This window comes from Electrona antarctica (assembly GCF_951216825.1).
Source record: "Electrona antarctica genome assembly, chromosome: 21".
NCBI lineage: Eukaryota > Metazoa > Chordata > Actinopteri > Myctophiformes > Myctophidae > Electrona > Electrona antarctica.
Genome location: NC_136802.1, coordinates 5,717,390 through 5,729,188, shown reverse-complemented (window position 1 = coordinate 5,729,188; position 11,799 = coordinate 5,717,390). Strand labels below are relative to the sequence as shown.

General features: G+C 41.6%; 1 protein-coding gene across 1 annotated transcript in view; it reads left to right on the top strand.

The window, feature by feature from the left end:
* Nucleotides 1–1,466: 1,466 nt before the first annotated feature.
* Nucleotides 1,467–11,799, top strand: part of shroom4 (shroom family member 4) — a gene marked incomplete at its 3' end in the record, with an annotated part of 144,195 nt that continues 133,862 nt past the window's right edge. Inside the window, exon 1 of the mRNA XM_079490631.1 lies at nt 1,467–1,950. Within this exon, the coding sequence (XP_079346757.1) occupies nt 1,822–1,950 (129 nt within the window). The 5' untranslated portion in view covers nt 1,467–1,821. The remainder of the gene's footprint in view (nt 1,951–11,799) is intronic.

The window sequence follows — 11,799 nt, the reverse complement described above, 5'->3', positions numbered from 1 at the left end:
AGCTAAATGATGGAGAGTTGGTAACCAAATGGACCCTTATATATCTTTAACTCTTGAGAGTGTATAACATGAAACCAAATGAACCCATACGGGTCCATTTGGTTTCATTTTACGCTCTCAAGAGTTAAATTATTGTTAACCATCTGCATTACTTAATTTACAGTCTACACAAGAACACAACTATTGAGTGTAGAAGAATTGTTATTTTTGTGAATATTTGCCTGTTGTCTCTCCTATAATTGGACCAAATTTTATCCCAACGATAACAAAGTCTTGGCTCTTTAGAGTCTAAATCTCATCAATCTCATCCGTGGCTCAAATGCTGAATAAAGAATGGGCTTTGATATGAAAAGGGTCGAAACCACTGTATCCTTATGATGTGTGGGTCATGTTGCCGGCTTGCCGCTGCTGTTGCTGATACAATGCAGAGGTTGATACTCGCTGGTCCCGGATCCCAGGATACTTCCCATTGGACAACACGGAGCCAAACCTCTCTGCCATTGGCTGGTGCGGCTGTCACTCACACCCACCGTTCGAACAGAGCTGGGACAGGCAGTGTCGCCATGTCTGGTTATTATAAGCGACTGTGGGACTTATTTTTCTATCAAGTTTTCTTGTAAATGTAGTTGCGATTTCTGGGGGGCTGGTTTATGAAGTGTACTTATTTTAAAACAGTATCTCTCAAATATTTTCCATGTCATGAACTCCCATCCCCCAAATTAATAAATGTTTGTCCATAACCCCCATCTGAATACACCATAGGCTTTCATGGGTTATCCTTTTAGCATCCTTTTGTATAAATCTGTACCTCTGTACCTTTTTTTTGCAAAATATATATTTTTGAAAATATCAGATCAAGCTCACAAAGCGTTGCACGATGCATCGCGAACCATGGACCAGTGGTTCTCAAAGTGGGGTCCGGGGACCCCCAGGGGTCCTTGAGGGAGTTCCAGGGGGTCCCCAGCTAAATGATAGTCAGGAACCAAATGGACGCTTATAACTCTTGAGAGTGTACAAGTGGAACCAAATGGAGCCTGTACATTTTCAGAGTTAAATTAACATTGATTTAACAATATAAATTTGCGGTCCCAGAGATAGAAATGCCATTAAATGGGGGGTCCGTAGCCTAATTCAGCAGGCCAAACTGGGGGTCCTTGAAATTAAACATAAACATCTTCTCTTATGGGGGTCCCTTACCGTACCTGGCATATATTTCCAAATGGGGGGGGGGGGGGGTCCGCAGGATAATTAGTGTCAATTTGGTGGTCCTTGATTTGAAAAAGTTTAACTGCCATATATTGCATCATGGGTTGCTTATTTCTCCCTCCAAATCTCGCCAATCTGGCAACAACAACACTGGGGGGACGAGGCTTCCCTCCCTCACTCACTTCTTTGGAAGTTTTTGGAACGCGTGCAAAGTTTTTCTTTTTTTTGTTGCCCTCCCCCTCTTTCACTGACACTCACTCACACTCACTCCTTCCTTCCCTGTCGTCTCAGCCATACATTTTTTAGTTGTCTCAGCCAGCAGTGAGTCAGACAGAGTGAGTGAGTGAGTGGTGAATGATGATGATGATGAAGATGTGATGGAGACTAGTTTGGAGAGCCCGGTGGGAAGGGAATGCGACCGAGCTACCGGCAGAACCAGAAGCAGCACTCTGTGATTGATTCGGGTGGTGGTGGTGGTCCTCCGAACCCGGAGGTTCTTCCAGACAGAACCACCGCGGACCACCGGTTCCAGCCAGAACCAGAACCACCCTGTCGGACCACCAGTCCACAGGGTTCCAGGTTCCTTCCAGCCTATATAGAGGAGAATAGGGAGGAATGGAGGAGGAGACGGTGGAGCAGCTCGTGTCCTTCACCCACATCCAGGTCCAGTTGAGCGGCGGCGCGCCGTGGGGCTTCACGCTGAAAGGAGGTCTGGAGCACGGAGAGCCCCTCATCATCACGAAAGTGAGTGGTTTGTGTGTGTGTGTGTGTGTGTGTGTGTGTGTGTGTGTGTGCGTGTGTTTCCTGATGATGATGTTGTGAGGTGGCGATTCTGGCTGCAGAACACAACAATGTGTGTGTGTGTGTGTGTGTGTGTGTGTGTGTGTGTGTGTGTGTTCTGCATTCTTGCATATATTATTTCACTTTGCATATGGCTCCTATAGTATGGCCGGGCAGCAGCAACGACTATAGGCTACCTACCGGTCACTTTCTGTCTGGAGGACTATTTTAAAAGTGTTTTTGTCTTCATGCTGAAAATATGGACAAGAAAAAAAACTCCACTCCAACTCTCCTGCCCAGGGGGAACTTTCTTTCTTTCCACTCTTTAGCTACTAGGTATAAGGAAGGGACTGCAAGGCAAAGTCTGGCCTCAGTCAGTCAGTCAGTCTGTAGATTCTCTTGAGACGCGAAGAGTGAGAAGTTATTGTCCGAGACTAAAAAGCACATATCTCTCATCTGTGCTGCTGCCCCTGGCCTGGCCTCTGGATGATGTGTTAAGTCAGCTGTCAGTGTCTTGTTACACCAGTGGTTCTCAAAGTTTTTCATGTCAAGGACCCCCAAATTAACACTTATTATCACACGTGACGGACCCCCATTTGAAAAGATATGCCAGGGACCCCCCCCCCCCCCCAGTTTGACATGCATTTAAGCCTCAGAGTCAGACCCCCATTTAATGCCATTTACATTTCTGGAACCCCAATTTATATTGTAAAAATCACACCCATGTGAACTGAGTGGTGTATTAAAGGTCTTATATAGCCTGTCTGACGTAATGAGACTAATGCCGTCAGCCATGTCTGACGTAATGAAATCACACCCGGATGAACAGGGTTTTTTTTCTGTGCAGAAAAAATGAGCATGGTTGCTATGTTCACCCTGTTCACCCGGGTGTGATTTCATGATGCCAGGGAACAGGGTGAACATAGCAACCATGCTAATTTTTTCTGCACAAAAAAGCCAGTTGTAGGAGTGGTTTACACCGCTCAAAAATCTATATTAATTTAACCATCCATTTGGTTCCCAACTATCATTTAGCTGGGGAACTCCCCCAAGGACCCCTGGGGGGGTCCCCGGACCCTACTTTGAGAACCACTGCTGTACACAGCCTAGAATCCAGTCCCATAATCCAATTGTCCAGTCAGTCAGTCAGTCGGTAAAGTCCCCAGTCACTGATGTCATGGTAGCTGTGAGCCGGCCTTGGCCATTCATTGAGTCAAGATGTTTCAGAGAGAAGTGGAATGGAATCCGTTCGAGGTGTTGCTGTCGTCACAGAGGTTCAAAAAAGGGGGGGTGGTTGTTCAGAAGACCTGATTTATTTGGTAAAATTCATTTGTATTTATTGAGGGGTGCTAGCCCCTCCTATAGAGATCCCATTGACAATGAATGGAGCCAATGAATGGTCTTATGTGTCTGAGCAAATCGACATGTTACGTCATGATGATAAGAGCGAGCAAATCGGCTATTTTCGTCCTACACAAAGATTAAATTCCCATTGACAATGAATGGAGAATTCACGTCATATGTGTTGTACGATGATAACAGTGCTCCTCACTTCACACAGGTGTGATTTTTAAGTTTTATAATGTACTAATACAATAGAGGTGAGCTGATAACATTTTGATGTTTAATATGCGAACTGTTCTGTTGGTTTATATCGGCATTAACCGGAAGCAATGCTGGCAATCAGCAACGACGACTACGGGGGTGTCTGCAGGGAGCTGGAGCACCCCTGAACAAAATAGGAACACAAATGTGCACCCCTCCCTGAGCTTCCCTCCCTCCCCCATGGCTGGGGTTTTGTCACGCAGTCACACCTTCACGGACACAGGCATTCAAATGCTAATATGGTGGCTTTTGTTTTGTTTTGACCTGCCAGGTAGGGCGTAAAAGTTGCAGTACAGTAGCCTTACTTTCTCACTTTCTCTACTTTGGTTTTAGTCACAGTCTCTTGAATAGTTTTCATTTAGTTTTAGTCACATTTTACTAGTCACCTGGAATGTTTTAATGTTAGTCTAGTTTCAGTCGATGTTAGTCTAGTTTCAGTTTTTCGGGCCTTGATGCTGTCGTAATGACTGTTTTTTTTCACTTGCTGAAAATACAAGCTACAAGCTGATCTACAAGCCCACAACGTGTCGCAGCGCGACGCGTTGTGAGCTTGTAGATCAGCTATTTTCAGCATGCAACTAATTGTAAAATGACTTATACTGGATCTCTTGTCCACACATTTTAGGCTAGTTTTTATCTGTTGACGAAATTGTCAGTATATTTAGTTTTAGTTTTCGTCATCATAGCTTAGTTTTTCCATGTAGTTTTCGTCAGTGGAAAAAGGTAGTCGACGGACATTTTTCGTCTCAGTTTCAGTCGACGAAATCAACACTGGTGCCCGCCCAACGGTACCCAAAAAAACCCCCTGGCAGTTACAAGAAGTATTCGCCTCTGCTGGCAATGCACTGCAAACAATGGAGCATCTTGTATAAAGCAGATGGAATAGAAGAATAGGTATGTGGCATCATGTTCATGCATGGGAGTGGAATGGATGGATGGATATCTTGCACATGACTGACTGACTGTGGCGTTTTTTTAATCAACCTATTTTGGCACTGAACCGGTCCCCTAATAGAACAGTGGTTTTTAACCTGTGGCGACCCGGGGACCACCAGTTCCAGGTGGTCCCCAAGTAAACCCATTTAGGCCTGACGTCGAAATAAAAAAGAACGTTCGCTCTGAAAGAATATATACCTATTCAAAGATTTGTGCTGCATTTTTACGATTTTTCAAAAATAGCAGACCTACAAGCTCGTAGCGCGCCACTCGGTGGCGCGCTATGAGCTTGTAGATCTGCTATTTTTCAATAGCTAAAGTATAACATAATGCTTAAAACACCAAAAGGGGTTCCCGCCCTAAATGATGTTAGTTGTTAACCTAAATGATGGAGAGTTGGTAACCAAATGGACCCTTTTTTTTATAGATCTTTAACTCTTGAGAGTGTAAAATTCATTTTTCACTCTCAAGAGTTACATTATTGTTAAACATCTGCGTTACTTAATTTAGAAGAAGTCTGAAAGAATTAGAGAATGTAGAAGAATTGTTGTTTTGATCAATGTTTGCCTGTTATCTCTCCTTTTTTTTTTTTTTTTTTTTTTTTTTTAAGATATTTTTTTGCGGCTTACGCCTTTTATTGGTTTTTGAAGGGACAGACAGTAGGCTGACAGGAAACGGGAGAGAGATGGGGGAAGACATGCAGTAAAGGCCGTGTCGGGCTCGGGAGTCGAACCCGCGGCACACTGCGACTGGATTACCAGTCGGGTGCCCAGACGGTTACGCCACCGCCTGGGCCACCTGTTATCTCTCCTAATGGTACAACATCAATACAGCATCAATACTGCATGGAATTGTGGACAAAGTCTTATCCAACGATAAAACTAAATCTCATCAAAATGGTGGTTCCGTGGCTCCAAAACAATGCCCAATTAATAATGGACCTTGACGTGAGAAGAGTTGAAACCCAGTGCTATAGAACAGAACACAGTAGTCATGTGATAGATAGTTGAAACCCAGTGCTATAGAACAGAACACAGTAGTCATGTGATAGATAGTTGAAACCCAGTGCTATAGAACAGAACACAGTAGTCATGTGATAGATAGTTGAAACCCAGTGCTATAGAACAGAACACAGTAGTCATGTGATAGATAGTTGAAACCCAGTGCTATAGAACAGAACACAGTAGTCATGTGATAGATAGTTGAAACCCAGTGCTATAGAACAGAACACAGTAGTCATGTGATAGATAGTTGAAACCCAGTGCTATAGAACAGAACACAGTAGTCATGTGATAGATAGTTGAAACCCAGTGCTATAGAACAGAACACAGTAGTCATGTGATAGATAGTTGAAACCCAGTGCTATAGAACAGAACACAGTAGTCATGTGATAGATAGTTGAAACCCAGTGCTATAGAACAGAACACAGTAGTCATGTGATAGATAGTTGAAACCCAGTGCTATAGAACAGAACACAGTAGTCATGTGATAGATAGTTGAAACCCAGTGCTATAGAACAGAACACAGTAGTCATGTGATAGATAGTTGAAACCCAGTGCTATAGAACAGAACACAGTAGTCATGTGATAGATAGTTGAAACCCAGTGCTATAGAACAGAACACAGTAGTCATGTGATAGATAGTTGAAACCCAATGCTATATAGAACAGAACACAGTAGTCATGTGATAGATAGTTGAAACCCAGTGCTATAGAACAGAACACAGTAGTCATGTGATAGATAGTTGAAACCCAGTGCTGTAGAACAGAACACAGTAGTCATGTGATAGATAGTTGAAACCCAGTGCTGTAGAACAGAACACAGTAGTCATGTGATAGATAGTTGAAACCCAGTGCTATATAGAACAGAACACAGTAGTCATGTGATAGATAGTTGAAACCCAGTGCTATAGAACAGAACAGAACACAGTAGTCATGTGATAGATAGTTGAAACCCAGTGCTATAGAACAGAACACAGTAGTCATGTGATAGATAGTTGAAACCCAGTGCTGTAGAACAGAACACAGTAGTCATGTGATAGATAGTTGAAACCCAGTGCTATATAGAACAGAACACAGTAGTCATGTGATAGATAGTTGAAACCCAGTGCTGTAGAACAGAACACAGTAGTCATGTGATAGATAGTTGAAACCCAGTGCTATAGAACAGAACACAGTAGTCATGTGATAGATAGTTGAAACCCAGTGCTATAGAACAGAACACAGTAGTCATGTGATAGATAGTTGAAAGCCAGTGCTGTAGAACAGAACACAGTAGTCATGTGATAGATAGTTGAAACCCAGTGCTGTAGAACAGAACACAGTAGTCATGTGATAGATAGTTGAAACCCAGTGCTATAGAACAGAACACCGTAGTCATGTGATAGATAGTTGAAACCCAGTGCTATAGAACAGAACACCGTAGTCATGTGATAGATAGTTGAAACCCAGTGCTATAGAACAGAACACCGTAGTCATGTGATAGATAGTTGAAACCCAGTGCTATAGAACAGAACACCGTAGTCATGTGATAGATAGTTGAAACCCAGTGCTATAGAACAGAACACAGTAGTCATGTGATAGATAGTTGAAACCCAGTGCTATAGAACAGAACACAGTAGTCATGTGATAGATAGTTGAAACCCAGTGCTATAGAACAGAACACAGTAGTCATGTGATAGATAGTTGAAAGCCAGTGCTATAGAACAGAACACAGTAGTCATGTGATAGATAGTTGAAACCCAGTGCTGTAGAACAGAACACAGTTGTCATGTGATAGATAGTTGAAACCCAGTGCTGTAGAACAGAACACAGTAGTCATGTGATAGATAGTTGAAACCCAGTGCTATAAAACAGAACACAGTAGTCATGTGATAGATAGTTGAAACCCAGTGCTATAGAACAGAACACAGTAGTCATATGTGATAGATAGTTGAAACCCAGTGCTATAGAACAGAACACAGTAGTCATGTGATAGATAGTTGAAACCCAGTGCTATAGAACAGAACACAGTAGTCATGTGATAGATAGTTGAAACCCAGTGCTATAGAACAGAACGCAGTAGTCATGTGATAGATAGTTGAAACCCAGTGCTATAGAACAGAACACAGTAGTCATGTGATAGATAGTTGAAACCCAGTGCTATAGAACAGAACACAGTAGTCATGTGATAGATAGTTGAAACCCAGTGCTATAGAACAGAACACAGTAGTCATGTGATAGATAGTTGAAACCCAGTGCTATAGAACAGAACACGGTAGTCATGTGATAGATAGTTGAAACCCAGTGCTATAGAACAGAACACGGTAGTCATGTGATAGAGAGTTGAAACCCAGTGCTATAGAACAGAACACAGTAGTCATGTGATAGATAGTTGAAACCCAGTGCTATAGAACAGAACACAGTAGTCATGTGATAGATAGTTGAAACCCAGTGCTATAGAACAGAACACGGTAGTCATGTGATAGAGAGTTGAAACCCAGTGCTATAGAACAGAACACGGTAGTCATGTGATAGATAGTTGAAACCCAGTGCTATAGAACAGAACACAGTAGTCATGTGATAGAGAGTTGAAACCCAGTGCTATAGAACAGAACACGGTAGTCATGTGATAGATAGTTGAAACCCAGTGCTATAGAACAGAACACGGTAGTCATGTGATAGAGAGTTGAAACCCAGTGCTATAGAACAGAACACAGTAGTCATGTGATAGAGAGTTGAAACCCAGTGCTATAGAACAGAACACAGTAGTCATGTGATAGATAGTTGAAACCCAGTGCTATAGAACAGAACACGGTAGTCATGTGATAGAGAGTTGAAACCCAGTGCTATAGAACAGAACACGGTAGTCATGTGATAGAGAGTTGAAACCCAGTGCTATAGAACAGAACACAGTAGTCATGTGATAGATAGTTGAAACCCAGTGCTATAGAACAGAACACCGTAGTCATGTGATAGATAGTTGAAACCCAGTGCTATAGAACAGAACACAGTAGTCATGTGATAGATAGTTGAAACCCAGTGCTATAGAACAGAACACAGTAGTCATGTGATAGATAGTTGAAACCCAGTGCTATAGAACAGAACACAGTAGTCATGTGATAGATAGTTGAAACCCAGTGCTATAGAACAGAACACGGTAGTCATGTGATAGATAGTTGAAACCCAGTGCTATAGAACAGAACACAGTAGTCATGTGATAGATAGTTGAAACCCAGTGCTATAGAACAGAACACAGTAGTCATGTGATAGATAGTTGAAACCCAGTGCTATAGAACAGAACACAGTAGTCATGTGATAGATAGTTGAAACCCAGTGCTATAGAACAGAACACAGTAGTCATGTGATAGATAGTTGAAACCCAGTGCTATAGAACAGAACACAGTAGTCATGTGATAGATAGTTGAAACCCAGTGCTATAGAACAGAACACAGTAGTCATGTGATAGATAGTTGAAACCCAGTGCTATAGAACAGAACACAGTAGTCATGTGATAGATAGTTGAAACCCAGTGCTATAGAACAGAACACAGTAGTCATGTGATAGATAGTTGAAACCCAGTGCTATAGAACAGAACACAGTAGTCATGTGATAGATAGTTGAAACCCAGTGCTATAGAACAGAACACAGTAGTCATGTGATAGATAGTTGAAACCCAGTGCTATAGAACAGAACACAGTAGTCATGTGATAGATAGTTGAAACCCAGTGCTATAGAACAGAACACAGTAGTCATGTGATAGATAGTTGAAACCCAGTGCTATAGAACAGAACACAGTAGTCATGTGATAGATAGTTGAAACCCAGTGCTATAGAACAGAACACAGTAGTCATGTGATAGATAGTTGAAACCCAGTGCTATAGAACAGAACACAGTAGTCATGTGATAGATAGTTGAAACCCAGTGCTATAGAACAGAACACAGTAGTCATGTGATAGATAGTTGAAACCCAGTGCTATAGAACAGAACACAGTAGTCATGTGATAGAGAGTTGAAACCCAGTGCTATAGAACAGAACACAGTAGTCATGTGATAGATAGTTGAAACCCAGTGCTATAGAACAGAACACAGTAGTCATGTGATAGATAGTTGAAACCCAGTGCTATAGAACAGAACACAGTAGTCATGTGATAGATAGTTGAAACCCAGTGCTATAGAACAGAACACAGTAGTCATGTGATAGATAGTTGAAACCCAGTGCTATAGAACAGAACACAGTAGTCATGTGATAGATAGTTGAAACCCAGTGCTATAGAACAGAACACAGTAGTCATGTGATAGATAGTTGAAACCCAGTGCTATAGAACAGAACACAGTAGTCATGTGATAGAGAGTTGAAACCCAGTGCTATAGAACAGAACACAGTAGTCATGTGATAGATAGTTGAAACCCAGTGCTATAGAACAGAACACAGTAGTCATGTGATAGATAGTTGAAACCCAGTGCTATAGAACAGAACACAGTAGTCATGTGATAGATAGTTGAAACCCAGTGCTATAGAACAGAACACAGTAGTCATGTGATAGATAGTTGAAACCCAGTGCTATAGAACAGAACACAGTAGTCATGTGATAGATAGTTGAAACCCAGTGCTATAGAACAGAACACAGTAGTCATGTGATAGAGAGTTGAAACCCAGTGCTATAGAACAGAACACAGTAGTCATGTGATAGATAGTTGAAACCCCAGTGCTATAGAACAGAACACAGTAGTCATGTGATAGATAGTTGAAACCCAGTGCTATAGAACAGAACACAGTAGTCATGTGATAGATAGTTGAAACCCAGTGCTATAGAACAGAACACAGTAGTCATGTGATAGATAGTTGAAACCCAGTGCTATAGAACAGAACACAGTAGTCATGTGATAGATAGTTGAAACCCAGTGCTATAGAACAGAACACAGTAGTCATGTGATAGATAGTTGAAACCCAGTGCTATAGAACAGAACACAGTAGTCATGTGATAGAGATTGAAACCCAGTGCTATAGAACAGAACACAGTAGTCATGTGATAGATAGTTGAAACCCAGTGCTATAGAACAGAACACAGTAGTCATGTGATAGATAGTTGAAACCCAGTGCTATAGAACAGAACACAGTAGTCATGTGATAGATAGTTGAAACCCAGTGCTATAGAACAGAACACAGTAGTCATGTGATAGAGAGTTGAAACCCAGTGCTATAGAACAGAACACAGTAGTCATGTGATAGATAGTTGAAACCCAGTGCTATAGAACAGAACACAGTAGTCATGTGATAGATAGTTGAAACCCAGTGCTATAGAACAGAACACAGTAGTCATGTGATAGAGAGTTGAAACCCAGTGCTATAGAACAGAACACAGTAGTCATGTGATAGATAGTTGAAACCCAGTGCTATAGAACAGAACACAGTAGTCATGTGATAGATAGTTGAAACCCAGTGCTATAGAACAGAACACAGTAGTCATGTGATAGATAGTTGAAACCCAGTGCTATAGAACAGAACACAGTAGTCATGTGATAGATAGTTGAAACCCAGTGCTATAGAACAGAACACAGTAGTCATGTGATAGATAGTTGAAACCCAGTGCTATAGAACAGAACACAGTAGTCATGTGATAGATAGTTGAAACCCAGTGCTATAGAACAGAACACAGTAGTCATGTGATAGATAGTTGAAACCCAGTGCTATAGAACAGAACACAGTAGTCATGTGATAGAGAGTTGAAACCCAGTGCTATAGAACAGAACACAGTAGTCATGTGATAGATAGTTGAAACCCAGTGCTATAGAACAGAACACAGTAGTCATGTGATAGATAGTTGAAACCCAGTGCTATAGAACAGAACACAGTAGTCATGTGATAGATAGTTGAAACTCAGTGCTATAGAACAGAACACGGTAGTCATGTGATAGATAGTTGAAACCCAGTGCTATAGAACAGAACACGGTAGTCATGTGATAGATAGTTGAAACCCAGTGCTATAGAACAGAACACGGTAGTCATGTGATAGATAGTTGAAACCCAGTGCTATAGAACAGAACACGGTAGTCATGTGATAGATAGTTGAAACCCAGTGCTATAGAACAGAACACAGTAGTCATGTGATAGATAGTTGAAACCCAGTGCTATAGAACAGAACACAGTAGTCATGTGATAGATAGTTGAAACCCAGTGCTATAGAACAGAACACAGTAGTCATGTGATAGATAGTTGAAACCCAGTGCTATAGAACAGAACACAGTAGTCATGTGATAGATAGTTGAAACCCAGTGCTATAGAACAGAACACA